Source organism: Montipora foliosa, unplaced genomic scaffold (genome assembly GCF_036669935.1).
Source record: "Montipora foliosa isolate CH-2021 unplaced genomic scaffold, ASM3666993v2 scaffold_127, whole genome shotgun sequence".
Taxonomy (NCBI): Eukaryota; Metazoa; Cnidaria; class Anthozoa; order Scleractinia; family Acroporidae; genus Montipora; species Montipora foliosa.
This window is the reverse complement of record NW_027179427.1, coordinates 45,001-62,899: the sequence shown is the minus strand read 5'-3', so window position 1 is coordinate 62,899 and position 17,899 is coordinate 45,001. Positions and strand designations below refer to the sequence as shown.

The 17,899-nt window shown below is 41.1% G+C and overlaps 2 protein-coding genes and 1 pseudogene across 2 annotated transcripts; all 3 read right to left on the bottom strand.

Annotated features, from left to right (window-relative positions):
* Nucleotides 1-4,047: 4,047 nt before the first annotated feature.
* LOC137986032 (uncharacterized) lies at nucleotides 4,048-4,746 on the bottom strand. The gene has a single exon (XM_068833428.1). It carries the CDS (start codon nucleotides 4,744-4,746, stop codon nucleotides 4,048-4,050), a length of 699 nt encoding a protein of 232 aa, XP_068689529.1.
* A 614-nt stretch (nucleotides 4,747-5,360) lies between these two features.
* Nucleotides 5,361-7,093, bottom strand: LOC137986031 (uncharacterized). Its single transcript, XM_068833427.1, has 2 exons — nucleotides 6,601-7,093; nucleotides 5,361-5,536 (listed from the first exon to the last, which is right to left on the bottom strand). The coding sequence occupies exons 1-2, from the start codon at nucleotides 7,091-7,093 to the stop codon at nucleotides 5,361-5,363; spliced, it is 669 nt and encodes a 222-aa protein (XP_068689528.1).
* A 4,516-nt stretch (nucleotides 7,094-11,609) lies between these two features.
* LOC137986030 (uncharacterized) lies at nucleotides 11,610-12,601 on the bottom strand (annotated as a pseudogene).
* Between the last annotated feature and the right edge of the window lie 5,298 nt (nucleotides 12,602-17,899).

Below are 17,899 nucleotides of genomic sequence, written 5' to 3'. Positions count from 1 at the left end.
GTGGTAAACAGGAAAAAAGCAAATTGTCATATTAAGTTAATAAAGTTAGAAGTGATACGACGTATGACTTATTATTCTAGGTCAGTGTATTGATGATTGAGGAAAAATATTGATGTGTTTCTTGGTATTTTTTTGCAGGAAGTAAATTAAAAATCGAAAAATGTATGAAAGTTGATAAAGGAGAACGACTGTTAAGTCTAACAACAGGGCACGTGGGTTTGTGTCAGCCTTCAAGTCAAAATGAGCATATTTGGCCATTACATAGGGTGCAATAAATTGAAACTTCCAATGGTAACAGTTGAAAAGGGCATACGTGTAAGCAATTAATAGTTGATTATAGTACAAAAAAGAATGATTTCCATACTATATTAAACTCATTCATTCCCTTATCTTTAATCTTTTAACTGCAACTAGCAATACTAATCCTTTCCTGATAAACATACCAACAAGGCCATTGACAAGTCTTTCAAAAATATGGGAATACCCGTGGAAGAACGAAAATTATTGCATGCTTGGCCACTCACCATTCTAAAATATAGTGTGCTTCATCGATGATTACTGCTTTAACAGCGCGTTGATACGGTGGGCTTTGGAAAAGCTCCATTCCACCCTTGCACGACACAAAAGCTTTGGGAATCATGAGTGTAGTTTGCGTCACTAGCATCCAACTTCAAATCACTCGAACCGCTTTTCCTCTTTGCATTCAAAAACGTCACGTTGACATTTCCTTCGCTGCTCCTTCTCATCTGATCTTTAATAAGGGCATTCAATGGCGATACAACAGAAGGAGATGAAAAATCAAGGATTTACCGTATCCCGTCGGTAAAACGGCCACAACATCTCTGCCCCGAATATATCGCTTCGAAACATTGGACTTGTTTAGGTTTTAAATTGATGTTACTATAGCTACTTCGAGATATATCGACTCGAAGGCTGCCATAAAACATGGCGACGATTGAGACCAAAGAACAGCGATGGCAGCAGCCTCTATTTGAAGATAACAAAGAAAAAGAGGCAAAAATCGAGCAAAAAAACGACTCGTCCCTGAGGAAATTTTTTGCTCCGAAGACACGTGACCAGCCCAAACCAGGGTTTCTCTTTCTTTCGCTCCAGGGGAAGAGTAGGAGAGAACCCTGGGAACGAGGTTGCAGTTGGTGCTGCTTAACGAAGTACTCTTCCGCTGGGTCCTGACAGAAGCGCACTGTCAGGACAAACTCCATATCCTCCTCTAGCAAGAACCTAACCACCTCAATGGCTGAATGGACTGTGACATTAAATATCTCGTAGGTCTGCCAGGGAAGGAACATCATAGCTCGTGCATTCTGGGTAAAGTTCCCTAGTCTGTTCTCAGTGTCTCAAGTATTGAAGGAATTCCTCCAAGAACTGAAACCTGTAACAAATGTTTAATAATTAATATGCAAACTTTGTGGATATATCACCATCAAGTAAATTAAGTAGTCAGTTTTTTGTTTAGATTGAAATGAAATTTTATTAATATACTTAAAGCAATATACAACCACAAATTTTATTATCTCTAAACCTGTCAACAAATAGAGAGCATTGATAATATGTTGGAAATGGCTTTCCTTTAACGTAAAATTCTATTGTCAAAGAAAATATGAAGTATTTTATGATAACTGCAGAAATTCGTGCGTGCTCATTGGCTAATTTTCATTGTCAATAAGCGGACAGACACATGAAATTATATTTCATGCGAGAACGGAGAATTTGTTATTGTAAAAAAACAAATTTATGTCCGTTTTTCATGTGTGTATCCATGCTATGGCCTCGAGGATCCACAGCTACCTAGACAGTCTATGTTATGATGAAATTCATGGTCAAAAACAGGACAGACGCATGAACAACCTATGTCAATTAGTTAAATATACATGTACATTAGAAAGCCCCATTGAGTTGGCTTGTTGACTATTATCCAAATCTAGTGAAAAAAAAAACATACCTTCTGTCATCAGGAGAGGTGTAAGGAGCAAGGAATGGCTTGCGCTTCATCACATGTTCAGTCTGACTTCTGACATTGAGGCAGTCGAAGAAGCCATCCACCATCTTGCAGAGTTTGGCTGTGGCAGAAGCCTCTGGTGGACCAAATGCCTTAGCACACTTGCCACAGAAGCACTCAGCACCTGGGCTACTGTTTGTTTTGGTTTTGTGGTTTTGCAGTTACTAGTCATGCGTGACTGACTCTCGAATATGTTTGAATTTTTTAACACATGCCCAACACAAAATGTTGACCCAACTGGCAGTGTCTACTTTTCTCTTCCCGACTTATCTAGGAAGATCGAAAGAGACCCTGCTCGCATGGGAAAACTCCCGGTACGCTCGCAGAACGCTATGAACGACTTGTAACAGCTTCTACGCAATTCTGGCTCTACATTTCTCACAACCGCTCTTGCTGCACGTGGTTCTGGTGGCTTGCTGTTGTGACTCCTATGAGGCATGTTGACTGTTGGTAAAGCCCCGAATCGCAGCTTCTTTGTCATTTTTGCAGAGTGAACTAAAAAGACGCATAAAAATGGAATGATTACTAAATAAGCAAGAAATATTAATGCTACAGCTCGAAGCAACAACTAGGATTTGGAAACAACGAACGAATGAACTGAACAACACGACTTGTGCTATTGTGGTTTCTTGTTGTCAAAGTGTGAAAACGTATCTCTACAGTGTTTGGCAGAAAAGCGATACTTACATATTTCAATATCCTTGGGTTTGAAGTGTTTCTCTCAAGCATGCACTCTGTCGTTTTTTATCTGCTCCCTGAAATCCTGGTCGATTTTGCTTGCTTTCGTTTCTTCTCTGAGCCAGTTGTTGCGCCATTTTTGAGGAGCCTCGTCTTTCGCGACAGGCAGCTTAAAAATTCCTATTCCCTTCGATTGTCTGCACGATGAGCAGTTGACCCCTGGCATCACTTATGAATCCTCTTCACATATGTTATTTACATTATTTCTAGATCATCTGTAAATAAAGAATAAACTCATGCAAACTCGGAGCAAAGCTACTCACGCCTCGCCATCTTGATATCATGTGGACCTTTGCGGTCATGTGGCATGCCGTAAGCCAAAACAAAGAGTTTGTCCTTTGAAGTCCATCAGCTTTCATAACCAGTCTCCCTCTTTTAACTCTGTTTTGACTAACACGGTTATGTTTCAAGGTTGAAGGCCCTTGATGAGACGTACTTGTAGGTTTCATGGCTGAAGATGCTCTATTAGTTGCTGTGGGTCTCGTTGTCGAAAGTGGTTGAGAAGTACACATACTTGTAGGTGTAGCGCTCGCAGTGCCTGACGGATTTCGAGGTTGATACGAAAGTAACTGTAGGTGGGACTATTTTATAGGTCGCCAGATATCAGCAGATATGCAATGTAATCGCAGAAAACCAAAGTAGAAAGTTATCGGCAATTTATTGCATCAAGGTACAAATGATTGTAAAATATCAGTCCCGCTCTAGCCAAAGGTTGAATGTAGATCGAAAGGAAATAAAACGTGTGTACGCCACGAGAAATAACACCAAAAAACAAGTAACATGCTGACATATCTCTTTATATGCGCGTCGCGATGTCAAAGGTTCAAATTACTGACCAATCAAAATAAGTAATCAAAACAAGACCCTAACATGGCTCCCCTGAAATTAGCTTATTTCACAAATTACCCTATTAATTACACAACTAAACGTTCGTAAATCAAGTTATCATTCCAGTTCAGTTCAATACTTGTTAAGGCTCCTTGGCTGTGAATTATCCCAGTCTCATTCCGCTTTAGCTGACATCAAGAGCACCAATTTCTGGACTGGTCTTTCCAAATACCTGACAGAAGCGACCCTCCTACCTGTGTCGTCCAAGCAACCATCTGCGAGAGCCACTTGCACCTTGCGCACTTGACTGTTGGGACTTGGATAGACAGCTGATACACATGCAAGCAGCCACAAGCTGTGTGAGACATTTTCATCTTTAATCACGACAGTGTCATGATAGACAAATTTCTTCTTGGGCGTGCGCATTTCATCCGTTGTTGTAGGCTAAGGAGGAATTCCTTTCTTCATCGAGTCAAGAACTCATTTGCCAGGTGCTGAACTTGCCTCCAGCGCTTTCTGCAGTACTTGTTGGTTGGTTGGAACATGCCTGGTGGAGCAAAAACGACTTTTGACTTCATTGTCAGCAAATGGTTAGGGGCTAGGGGGCTTGGTGAATCTGGATCAGCAAGCTGGTTGGCCGTCAAGGGGCCACTATTGACTATCGTCTGAGCTTCACACATAAGAGTCCTAAGAGAGGATAGGACGCTGCACACAGATCTTATTTGTCGCTCCCAGACACCTCCCATGTGGCTTGCCGTTGGGGCGTTCGTCTCGAAACTGAACCAGTCACATCCTTCTTCTAGCAGCTTCGATTTAATCATTTTATGGTCCATTTCAGGTAAGGCTTGGGTGAGTTCTTTGCTAGCTCCTACAAAGTTCGTACCTTGGTCACTGCTAGACTGGTGGGTAGGGCCATGACGACTATTAAATCTCCTTAATGCATTAATAAAAGAGTCATTCTCAAGGGAATTAGCAATTTCGAGGTGTATAGCTCTTGAAGCTATACCTGTAAAAAGAACGCCGTATCGCTTCAGTTCCTTGAAGCCTTCTTTAATGACGATGGGACCAAAATAATCCACAGCACTGTAGGTGAACGGTGGAGTAGACTCTAGGCGATCTTCAGGCAGCTCTGACATTTTTTGCTCCTGTATGGCTCCAGGCATTCTCTGGCACGAAATCATGCACTACTGATGAACCACTGTTTCTGTGTAGTATTTCTGGCCATTGGTGGACTGAAAACGCCTTTTAAGACGAGTCAACCGGCGAAGTGCTGCATTCTTGTTGTTTGGAAGGTTGATTCGTCCATTCTTCAAAGGTAATGGAAGCTTGTAGTGGCCATCTTCATGTCTATGAAACCCATGCTCCACTATTTCAAGAAATTTTCTATCTTCTTTAGATAGTCCATGCTTTGATATATTCTTGTGTTCTGTGAAATCGAGCTTGAACCATTGATTAAGCGCAGGGGGATTTATCACCTCCTTGGTTTTTCCATCAAAAATTAAGTTTAGGTGGCTGTCGAGAGTACCAGTGACAAGTTTTTGTGGTAGGTGGAATCTGGAGTGCACTCATCGAGAGGGGCGTGTGACGTCATGACGGGTCCTACAATGCTCCATCCTAGCAAAGTGCGGACTGCATAGGGCTCTTCACTCTTTCCCCTTATAACGTCTGTCGGTTTAATCGCCCTTGGACAGTTACAACCGATAAGTAGACCGATTTCAACATTTCTCTTCATAGGGCGGGATTCTATCTTGGATTTTCTTAAGGTGAGGCCAGTTCTTCACAATCTCTGGTCTCGGAATTTGGTCTCGTCTGGATGGTATGGTATGGTGCTTAAATCCAAACAGGTTTCAACACCATCGATTCCAAGTTCACGTTCTACTTGAGTGGTGACGAAGGTTGTGTTGCTTGCGTCTTCTAGGAGCGCGTAAACTTTAACTGCTTTCACAGAGTCATCTTTATGAAACAAAAGCACGGGAACGATTCGACAGTTGATGATGACACTGGCGGGTTTTTCGGTCAAGTTATGTGCTACACTGATTGAATTTAAGTTCGCAGAATCTGGAACTGGCTCTTTCTGACTGGGTACTTCTCTCCTGTAGGAGGTCTGCTGTGTGGCTTATAAACTGAAATCTGACGGCTGGATCTTTGAAGACTTGGGTTTTATGCCATGTAGTAGTGTATGATGACGTCTTCCACACTCCTTGCAGGTGGACCTGTTTCAACATCCATAACAAAGACCCTTGCGGTGAATGACCTCGCAACGCTCGTGTACTGAACTCTTAAGAAATTTGTCGCATTTGGCGAGAGTGTGCTGGCCGGTACAAAGGGTACAAGGCTGGTTGGCTTGATCTGCTACAGGTTTCGATGACAGGAAAGAGCTTCCTCTCGATCCACTATCGCCTTTGTTGCTTTACTTGGTTCTTCTTCCCAACGTGAATTGGGTGTCTGTCTTTGTTCTTGCCGCTTTAAGGATATTTGGTGAGAAAATGGGGTCATTTGCTAGTTCTGCCTCGTCTCTAACAAATTTTGCAAAGTCTTACAAGGCGGAGGGTTTCTGTAGTGTCGAGATTCCCCATTGACTGCCCTGCCTGTTATAGAGACGAAAAGAACAGCATGTGCCAACACTGGCTACCTCCACACATTTCGGTCACAAATATTGTCCCCGGATATTGTGGACATTGTTAATACATCGGATGAAGAGTTGAATATCACACTCAAGCGTTGCTGGGACCTCGAAACAGTGGGCATCGTCACGCAGACCAAAGAAGAAACTGAGATGACGCCACTCGAAAAGATAGCCAGGAAAAAGGTAAAACAATTGCTAACTTACAATGGCGCTCGGTATGAAGTGGCTGTACCATGGAAACATGAACGGCCAAACCTCCCAAACAATAGAGAGATAGCAGAAAGAAGATTGCAATAGGTCGAAAAGAAACTGAAGATGGACAGAAACTTGGCAAATGTGTACCAAGGTGTAATAGATGACTACCTGAAGAAAGAATACATCGAAGTTGTACCAACATCGGAACCGCAACCAGACAGCGAATGGTTTCTACCCCATTTTCCAGTGGTATGCCCAGACAGAGAAACAACCAAAGTTCGAATCGAGTTTGATGCGTCAGCGAAGCTGAATGAGAGGGTTTCACGCTGGACTCTCTTGTGTGGAATATGGAATTCTCGTCCTTCGACAGAGTTTGGGATGCACTCAACTATTCCCTCAGCCAACTGCTCCTGGATCACAGCATTGTAATCATCGATGGACCCATTCTTCTCGAGTTCCCGGACGATGCTAATGAGTCTGCGTAGGCTTCCGTCCTTGTTGTTTGGCCAGGGGGAATGGTTTCCCTTCCATGGGAGACCGGTTTCGTAGCAACCTCTTCTCCTCTGCAGCTGTTCCTCAAACTCATCGCAGACCACACCCTGATCTCCTGAAGGCGAGTCTGCCAACCCAAGAACATGTAGCTCACAAAGTTCTTCATAGTCAACTCTCAATGCTTGTGTGAGGAGCATGCTGGTAGTATCAATTTCACTACCAGGTGAAGTCCAGCCCAACTTTGTGTAACGTGCTACAGGATACCATTCTCTGCCCACACGCTGAGTTATGGTGGTTCTGATTCTGGGGCATTCACTGTTCCCTAGGATTATGTGCACATGTACGCGGGGTCTCTAGTTGTTGTCATCCATGGGCACGCCCTTTAAATGAGGGTGTTTCTCTGCAAGCTTCTTGTAGCAAGGGTTGTCTATCATCATAAGGTGTGGTTTCTCTTCTTTAGCGACTTTGCTTCCATCTTAAAGTTTCCCTTGACTGACTTAAGTTTGATCCGATAAACTTCCATCACCTGACTGCTCGCGCCCAACATCATCTCAATCTTGCACAACCCAGAATGATGAGGTTTTGCACCAATTCTCTCAAGCAGTGTGGCAGAAGCCTACGAACTTCCCACGTGGGAATCTAGGAGGGCACCACATTTTATTCCTGCAACTTCCGTGACAACCATCGGGTACACCATCCCATCCATGGGGGAGTAGAAATACTCCTAGTCGCTTCATGCTACAGAAACCGGAGGTAATCGCTGGCCTGATGGGCCTTCTAGGCTCGTAGCACACTTTACCATCCAGTTGCCTGCGTTTCCTCTGTCACAGATGGAGGTGTGGTGTCTTATTTTGCAAAACAAAAATCTTTCTTTCGCTTGGATCAGAAACGTTAATGCATTCTTTTGGCTTGTGATCAGTGCTGTCACATCCACAAGGTCGTGCATCACCTAATTGAGTGTTTAACACGTGGGAGTCCCGCCAGGGCTTGTCACTTGATCTGATGGTTACCGGATTTCTTTTTGTCCATTCCTGGAGGGCGTAAACTAATTTCGCAAAGTCCCATTCTTGACAGTTTTCGTCTGTTCTGACCAAGTCCCCTCTGATCCCTGGTAATTTATTGATCGACATTCGAACATAGCCATTTACTTCCTTAAGTTTGCCCAGCGTCTCGAGAGCTTGAACATTGAACAAGAGCGATTTATAGAATTGATGGATCTTTGCTGGGTTCGCCCCACTGATTACAGGTAACCCAATTATATTTTGGACGTATGCATTCACTATTTCAGACGTTTTCCCATACATGTTCATTAAAATGTTCTTCACCAGTTCATACCCCTCGCTCGAGAAAGGGAGACCATCTATTCCTGCTCTGACTTTGGGTTCTAAAAGATCTTTAAGATAAGCGAATTTATTTACTGCCACCATGTTGCTACATTTGTCGATTTCAGCTTCGTAAATGTTCCAAAAACAGAGCCAATCCGTATGGGAACCATCGAACTTTGTAATAGTTAGCTTAGTGCACGCTCCCTTGTGCACCCGTAACCTAAATTAATTAAAGGTACTTGAGTTGTAGTTGTAGGTTTCATGTTTGAAGGGGATGGAGTAGTTTTTCGAGGCTTCTTTGTTGAAGGTGCGTGAGTTGAGGTGTAGGTTTCATGGGTGCAGGTGCTTGAGTTGTAGGTTTCATGATTGGTGATGCTTGAGTAGTAGTTGTACCTGTAGGTTTCATGGTTAAAAGTGTTTCAGTAGTAGCTGTACATTTCATGGCTTTAGACGTTTGAGTAGTAGTTGTAGAGTAGTGGTTAAAGGATCAAAAGCTGTGGGAACTTCTTTTGTAGCATTTTCTGTGATGTTCTTGTTCTTGTCTTTGTTCTCACTCTTTCTTTTTGTGGGTAGGCTCAAAAATTTGGATTCTATAGTCTGAAGTAGATTTTCTTTTCTTGCATTCAGATTGTACTGCTGAAGATTGGAATTGGACTGACTTATTTTGCTGTTTCTTTTTCCCCTTGAAGACATTTCCATCCAGTGGGACGTTAACATAGAAGTGGTTGCGCATCATTGATGTATGTTGATCTATCCTACTATTAAATTTGGTTTTCCTTGGCCTCTGTGGTAAGGGTAGGTACTTCTTCTTCGTGTCCTTTTTGATCTTCTGTTCCTCTCTTTGTCTGCGCTTTAAGTTTGGGGTAAAGTTACGCCTTATAGGGGAACTGTCTAGTCCCTTTTAGAGCGCTTACATTTTCAATGTTGTAAGTTAGGGATGTCAGTTCTTTCAATGTCTGCCTGCACTTTGTGGCCATGTGCTTGATTTGAGCTGAATTTGTCATTGGTACATGTTGCGCATATGCTTTAGATTGTGGAAGAACTTGCTCTCTATTCTTACTCTGAACTTCCCCGAGACTTACACACTGTTGTTAATACATAGACAAATATACTTACATACCAACATCAAACTTAATGGTGAAAATTTCACCCGAAAATTAACCACATTGCCAAGGACGTTAAAGAAAAGCATTAAAACAGTAAATTTGAATGTCACCAATTTAACTGTATGTACGCGAGTCATACGTTTGCTATAGTACTACTCACAATTTTGACCCAGTCAAGCAAATGCCCGCTGTTAAAATATCTCCCTTGTGAAGTGCGTCTACTAGGGCTTAATTTGTTCGTAGGCTGGTGTTACAAGAAACTTTCTGTCCACGATTTACAGCTGTTGCTGACTGCACCAAGGAAAAACAATTTTATTTACAATTTGTGCCTTATTGGGCAGAGAGATTTGGTCTTACAAGGAAACTTTCCACGGAATGATACAGCATGCTTTTTAAAGCGTTATGCAGACAAGCTTATCTGTGAACTCTTCCGAGCAAACATTCCTCTTCAAGTCACAGTGTACAATAAACATTCGGGGGAGCCAAATACAATGACATGAGTACCATTTAAAACCTGCTGAACCAACTCCAGATCCTCTTCATCAGTTGTCATGATGGCAGAGACTCCCAAATTGCACAGATAGTAGACTTGATTGTCCATTAAGGAACGTAGCGGGGAAACACGTTGGCTTTTGCGTGCCAAAAGTCAGCGGTGCTCATCAAAAAAAATTCTTGTGGGAGGACTAAATAAATATGGCGGAGGGAATTTGTTTTAATGGCTTGGATGTAGGGGCCTCTGATGATACAGAACGTGGCGAAAAATTGGGGAATGTTTCATCAGTGCAAATGAAGTTTACTGTGGAAAGGCAGTGGATAAAAGTGGTTCGCAAAACGAAAAAAAAACCAAATTATGGCATGTTAATTATGGACGCGCAACTAGAAGAAGTTGTTGGAAACGAACTTGAATTGGTTGGCCCTATGATCGATTCATACCTACAAGAAGTAGGGAAATCAATGAAATGCAAGCTATCTAGGTCTAAAGTAACGGGGTTAGTGAATCCACTTAGTTTCTTTATCCCTTGGACAGTGTTTCGACACCTACTGGTTCTGGCTGGGGGATATTCTGGAGACGTGCACAATCTGGTTGATGGTTTAAAACATGTCCTGGCATTAACCAAGATGGACTCTGTTAGGAAGTTATTCTCGCCATCTCGTTTCTTAGGAGAAACTTTCTTTGTCCAAACGCACTTTGAAAGGGTTTCATCCAAGGCTGGAGGTAAGACTGAGTCTGTGTACAATGGAAGGTGTACAATGGTTGTGACAGAGTCAACTCCATTCTGCATGAACTTTGCTATGAAGACACAGCGTGTCACAGTGACATTCTTTATCCAAAGATACACAGCTGAACACTTTGTAGTGGACTCAAGCCTTCAAGCACTAATGAATGGTTGAACTGTAGGCTAAAGTGTTTCATTCAGTATTCTATTAAGAACTGGATGACAATAAGCATGACTTAAGCCAGACTATTTCATCAAATAACATTCCTCTTCACTGCAAAATCACAAATGCACCAGTATGCAATATTGAAGCCAATATTTGAAGAAACAAACACCAAACGGATGGACCATTAGAAAAGTGATGAGAGTTGGGGAATATGTTAAGACAAAAATACTTTTGAGATTCTAATTTTTTGTATTTGAAATGATTTTTGGATTACCTTTGATGTCTGAATGACATTTGTGGCTAGTCATTAATGGGTAAAATACTAAATACCTATATTAATATAGGGGGGCTGTCATACAGTAGGTATTTTCAGTTTTTTAAAATGCTAGCAGTACCTTTTTCAATAAGCAGCTTTGTAGAATATGAGACAGTTTATCCCTTATTGCAAGACGTTTAATTTGGAGTAACTTTGCATCAGCATCTCATTGGGTTTTTATGTACACATAACGATCTTTACTTTTTCTTTGTCTTTTGCTTATTTTGTGGAATCATTGCTAATTTCCAGCAGTAAGTGGCCTTACTTCTTCAAAAAATTGTTGCAGGTTTTATGCAAAAAATGAAGGCGTTTGATATAAACAGACCAAAACAGTTTAATGTTAATTTCACAAAATAGCGAAAACTAATTTGTCAATTTTTACAATAATTTTGTTGTTACCACTGTAGCCAGGGACTAACTCGAAAACCTCATGTTTTATTTCCAGGCTGAAACTTATTTACAGTAACTCCAAAACTTCCCCTTAAAATTTGTCTGTTAAAAATCTGTCACATAATATTCTCATTTTTTTTCAAACTGAGTCAGAATAATGGATTGTTGTTTCCAGGGTTAGTACATAATAATTTTATAAACCACATTTAACATACAAAAAGAAATAGTTACTTTCTTCAGTTTGTGTGTAAGTAGCAGCCTGATTGATTTCGTTGTTCGCCCAACGTTGCCAACACATGTCAGCGCTTGGTTGGGACTCTACTGTGCACTGTTTGCCACACACAGTGATTATGTTCCCACCTAGCAAGGCCATCTCATTAGTGTGCTGTTTCCATAAATCTTCCAATACTTCGTACTTCTCTCCCAAACTTACGCAGAGCAAAAGGTATTGGAAGTCAACACTTCGAACTCTCTTGCCCAAGTTCCACATTGTTAAACTCCCGATTGGCTGGTTTCAGGGGCGCCATCATCTGAGAATTGAAACACGAAATGGTTCTCCAAGTCGTTGAACCAAACAAGCTTCTTAGTGAGATGCGGCACTCAGATGTAAATCTAATATCATGAACACAAGTCCAGTGACTGTCCTTGATACTCCTGGAGCATTTGGGATTTGACTGACCATGCCAATGTTTAATTCCTTGGCAAACCTTTCTACAGCAGCATGGGATGTAAGTCGTGGAACTCTCAAATCTAACCCCACACACTTGACATTCCTTGGAAGCCATACCTCTGACTCAGCATTAATATACGAGCTCTGAGTTTTGCACACTAGATTGAATTTCCCTCGGGAGAGAAAGTTTTGATATTAACAAGGTATTGCTTGGTTCAAGGTTTCCGGAGCTGCTTGGTGCTCTTTAACTGCCTTTTCAAACACTTCCTGAATATACTTTCCTCTTTTATAGCTAGTGATAAAATCACCAACCAGTTCTTTAGGAGCATTAGCAACAATTAATTCCATGCTCCATAATGTGAACCTAATTTCCCACCATGGATAAACGTTAGGGCTTTCTCTGTCTCCTTCCCTCTGCGGTGCCTCGTGGTAGATTTAGTAGGTGGTGATTTGCTATTTTGCTCTCGTTTTGACTTTGAAAATTGCTTAAAATTCAAACCAAGGGATGAAATCATGGACTTAACGTGTTCATTATGCTGCGTAACAACAGATAACTCCTTCTTTGTTGATTCAGCCAAGGTTTTGATTTCTTCAAACTTATCATTTACACCACATAATTATCTCTTTCTCTACAGATACAGACATTAATTATTAACTGCACATGTTAATATTATTGTTACACACTTACAAGTACAAATTGTAAGTTAAGCAGAATGGTAAATCAGAACACTCTCACTCGATTACTCAGGCTATTTTAATGATGCAAACTCAAGAGTACTCAAATTATGCATATTTTCCTTTTTGTTGTCAAGATTAAGCTTGAAAGCTTATGTGTAAGTTAAAAATAAAATCTTGTCTTACCTCGTAATCATATGATATGACATGATATGAAGTTATCCATAGGTAATGAGTTTTACCTTTCTCGGTCAACTTGGTATGAATCGCCACTTCGGTTGTCTTGAGTGTTTCTCCTCACTCATTCAGCATTTCCTTCTTTGCCTCTTGTTGTTCGCACAATTGTGTCTCCTTGTCGATCAGTTTTCGTTTATGTGTATTTAATTTAAATACTGAAGATGACTCCCAGAACGGATTGATGGGCTTTTCTGAGTTGCATCGGCCCCTATGACCAGCCACCTTCAAACCTTTCCTGCTCTGCTTGCACGCTTCTGTTGTACTTGCACCGTCAAGAACCGCCATATTGGATTCTGAGCCAATGCTAATCCTCCCGAGCATTTCTCTACGTTTTATTTTTCCCCTTTGTAAGACGTATTTCTGTTAGTTGACTAAAAGAAAGCTTTGTCTTTGAATATGGCTTTGCAAAAGGACCACGGATTGCTTTAGCATTTTAGCTTTGTCTATTTGAATTTACCGTGCATCTGAAATGAACCCTCACAGGGAAAACCTAAGTCAAATAAAAAGGTATAGGACTGCCTTACCCTCCCCTGCCTCAAAAATATAGTTTTGCTCAATTTTAAGACCAGTGTAAATCGAAAAATGCCGACAAGAGGGTCACGAAATGGTGTTATGTTCATACGCCTGCAGTAAAATACTTGAACAAAGCTGGATTTTATCAATTCTTGAAAACTTTGGTTATTATTTAATATGCATAAGTCTTTCTTAACTAGAAAACTGGACTATATATTCCAGTTACACTGGCGACCAATGATGCCAAACCCAAGACGCCATTGTTTAGGCCTTGTAAAGTCAGGTTACACCAAACCCAGAGTGGAATATTCTCGGCCTGGGCTTGCCAACATGAAATCACAACTACTAAATTGGATCAACGTGGTTAACCGTGTAAGATGTTGGCTACAATGGGCAGGCATTGAAATATCAGAGACTTGCCGGTTATTACTTGGTGTTACGGTGCACGAATTTATGCTAATTAGTATATGCCAATGTCTATGTCACATAATGATAGTATCATGGAGTCATGGTTTCATAGGTTATGCTATGTCATGTAATGATAGTATCATAGGGTCGCGGTGTCAATAGTTTTATGGTTTCATAGGGTTCATGGTGTCAATGGTTTCATGGGTTTTCGTGGTGTCAATGGTTTTATGGTTTCATTGGGTTCAAGGTTTCATGGTTTCATGGTTTCATAATTTCATAGTTTCATGTGTTTCGTGGTTTCATAGGTTTCGTGGTGTTAACGGTTTCATGGTTTCATAGGTTTCATGGTGTCAATGGTCTTATAGTTTCTTAGGTTTCGAGGTGTCAATGGTTTTAAGGTTTCATAGGTTTCGGGGTGTCAATGGTTTCATGGTTTCATAGGTTTCGTGGTTTCACGGTTTCATGTGTTTCGTGGTTTCATAGGTTTCGTGGTGTCAATGGTTTCATGGTTTCATGTGTTTTGCGGTTTCATAGGGTTCGTGGTGTCAATGGTTTCATGGTTTCATTGGTTTCATAGGTTTCGTGGTGTCAATGGTTTCATGGTTTCATAGGTTTCGTGGTGTCAATGGTTTCATGGTTTCATTGGTTTCGTGGTGTCAATGGTTTCATGGTTTCATAGGTTTCGCAGTGTCAATGGTTTCACGGTTTCATAAGTTTCGTAGTGTGAATGGTTTCATGGTTTCATAGGTTTCGTGGTTTCACGGTTTCATGTGTTTCGTGGTTTCATAGGTTTCGTGGTGTCAATGGTTTCATGGTTTCATGTGTTTCGCGGTTTCATAGAGTTCGTGGTGTCAATGGTTTCATAGGTTTCATGCTTTCATGGTTTCATAGTTTCACGTGTTTCGAGGTTTCTTAGGTTTCGCGGTGCCAATGGTTTCAAGGTTTCATAGGTTTCGGGGTGTCAATGGTTTCATGGTTTCATAGGTTTCGTGGTTTCATGTGTTTCGTGGTTTCATAGGTTTCGTGGTGTCAATGGTTTCATGGTTTCATGTGTTTCGCGGTTTCATAGAGTTCGTGGTGTCAATGGTTTCATGGTTTCATAGGTTTCATGCTTTCATGGTTTCATAGTTTCACGTGTTTCAAGGTTTCTTAGATTTCGCGGTGTCAATGGTTTCATGGTTTCATAGGTTTCAAGGTGTCAATGGTTTCATGGTTTCATAGGTTTGGTGGTTTCATGGTTTCATAGTTTCATGTGTTTCGTGGTTTCATAGGTTTCGGGGTGTCAGTGGTTTCATGGTTTCATAGGTTTCGCGGTTTCATTGTTTTCACGGTTTCATAAGTTTCGTAGTGTCAATGGTTTCATGGTTTCATAGGTTTGATGGTTTCATAGTTTCTTAGTTTCATGTGTTTCGTGGTGTCATAGGTCTCGTGGTTTCACGGTTTCATGTGTTTCGTGGTTTCATAGGTTTCGTGGTGTCAATGGTTTCATGGTTTCAAGTGTTTCGCGGTTTCATATGGTTCGTGGTGTCGATGGTTTCATGGTTTCATAGGTTTCATGGTGTCAATGGTTTCGTGGTCTCACAGGTTTCGTATTAGAGGGTTTCAAGGGTTTCGTGGTGTTAATGGTTTTATGGTTTCATAGGTTTCATGGTGTCAATGGTTTCATGGTTTCATAGGTTTCATGCTTTCATGGTTTCATAGTTTCACGTGTTTCGAGGTTTCTTAGATTTTGCCGTGTCAATGGTTTCATGGTTTCATAGGTTTCAAGGTGTCAATGGTTTCATGGTTTCATAGGTTTGGTGGTTTCATGGTTTCATAGTTTCATGTGTTTCGTGGTTTCATAGGTTTCGGGGTGTCAATGGTTTCATGGTTTGATAGGTTTCGCGGTTTCATTGTTTTCACGGTTTCATAAGTTTCGTAGTGTCAATGGTTTCATGGTTTCATAGGTTTGATGGTTTCATAGTTTCTTAGTTTCATGTGTTTCGTGGTGTCATAGGTCTCGTGGTTTTACGGTTTCATGTGTTTCGTGGTTTCATAGGTTTCGTGGTGTCGATGGTTTCATGGTTTCAAGTGTTTCGCGGTTTCATATGGTTCGTGGTGTCGATGGTTTCATGGTTCCATAGGTTTCATGGTGTCAATGGTTTCGTGGTCTCACAGGTTTCGTATTCGAGGGTTTTAAGGGTTTCGTGGTGTTAATGGTTTCATGGTTTCATAGGTTTCGTGGTGTCAATGGTTTCATGGTTTCATAGGTTTCGTGGTGTCAATGGTTTCGTGGTTTCATAGGTTTCGTGGTGTCAATGGTTTCATGGTTTCATAGGTTTCATGGTGTCAATGGTTTCATGGTTTCATAGGTTTGGTGGTTTCATACTTTCATAGTTTCATGTGTTTCGTGGTTTCATAGGTTTCATGGTGTCAATGGTTTCATGGTTTCATAGGTTTGGTGGTTTCATAGTTTCATGTGTTTCGTGGTTTCATAGGTTTCATGGTGTTAACGCTTTCATGGTTTCATAGGTTTCATGGTGTCAATGGTTTCATACTTTTCGTGGTGTCAATGGTCTTATGGTTTCTTAGGTTTCGCGGTGTCAATGGTTCCACGGTTTCATAAGTTTCTTAGTTTCAATGGTTTCATGGTTTCATAGGTTTCGTGGTTTAACGGTTTCATAATGTCATGTGTTTCGTGGTTTCATAGGTTTGTGGTGTCAATGGTTTCAGGGTTTCATGTGTTTCGCGGTTTCATAGGGTTCGTGGTGTCGATGGTTTCATGGTTTCATAGGTTTCATGGGGTCAATGGTTACATGGTTTCATAGGTTTCCTGGTTTCTTGGTTTCATAGTTTCATGTGTTTCGTGGTTTCGTAGGTTTCGTGGTGTCAATGGTTTCATGGTTTCATAGGTTTCGTGGTTTCACGGTTTTATGTGTTTCGTGGTTTCATAAGTTTCGTAGTGTCAATGGTTTCATGGTTTCATAGGTTTCGTGGTTTCACGGTTTCATGTGTTTCGTGGTTTCATAGGTTTCGTGGTGTCAATGGTTTCATGGTTTCATGTGTTTCGCGGTTTTATAGAGTTCGTGGTGTCAATGGTTTCATGGTTTCATAGGTTTCATGCTTTCATGGTTTCATAGTTTCACGTGTTTCGAGGTTTCTTAGGTTTCGCGGTGCCAATGGTTTCAAGGTTTCATAGGTTTCGGGGTGTCAATGGTTTCATGGTTTCATGTGTTTCGTGGTTTCATAGAGTTCGTGGTGTCAATGGTTTCATGGTTTCATAGGTTTCATGCTTTCATGGTTTCATAGTTTCACGTGTTTCAAGGTTTCTTAGATTTCGCGGTGTCAATGGTTTCATGGTTTCATAGGTTTCAAGGTGTCAATGGTTTCATGGTTTCATAGGTTTGGTGGTTTCATGGTTTCATATTTTCATGTGTTTCGTGGTTTCATAGGTTTCGGGGTGTCAATGGTTTCATGGTTTCATAGGTTTCGCGGTTTCATTGTTTTCACGGTTTCATAAGTTTCGTAGTGTCAATGGTTTCATGGTTTCATAGATTTGATGGTTTCATAGTTTCTTAGTTTCATGTGTTTCGTGGTGTCATAGGTTTCGTGGTGTCAATGGTTTCATGGTTTCAAGTGTTTCGCGGTTTCATATGGTTCGTGGTGTGGATGGTTTCATGGTTTCATAGCTTTCATGGTGTCAATGGTTTCGTGGTCTCACAGGTTTCGTATTCGAGGGTTTCAAGGGTTTCGTGGTGTCAATGGTTTCATGGTTTCATAGGTTTCGTGGTGTCAATGGTTTCGTGGTTTCATAGGATTCGTAGTGTCAATGGTTTCATGGTTTCATAGGTTTCATGGTGTCAATGGTTTCATGGTTTCATAGGTTTGGTGGTTTCATACTTTCATAGTTTCATGTGTTTCGTGGTTTCATAGGTTTCATGGTGTCAATGGTTTCATGGTTTCATAGGTTTGGTGGTTTCATAGTTTCATAGTTTCATGTG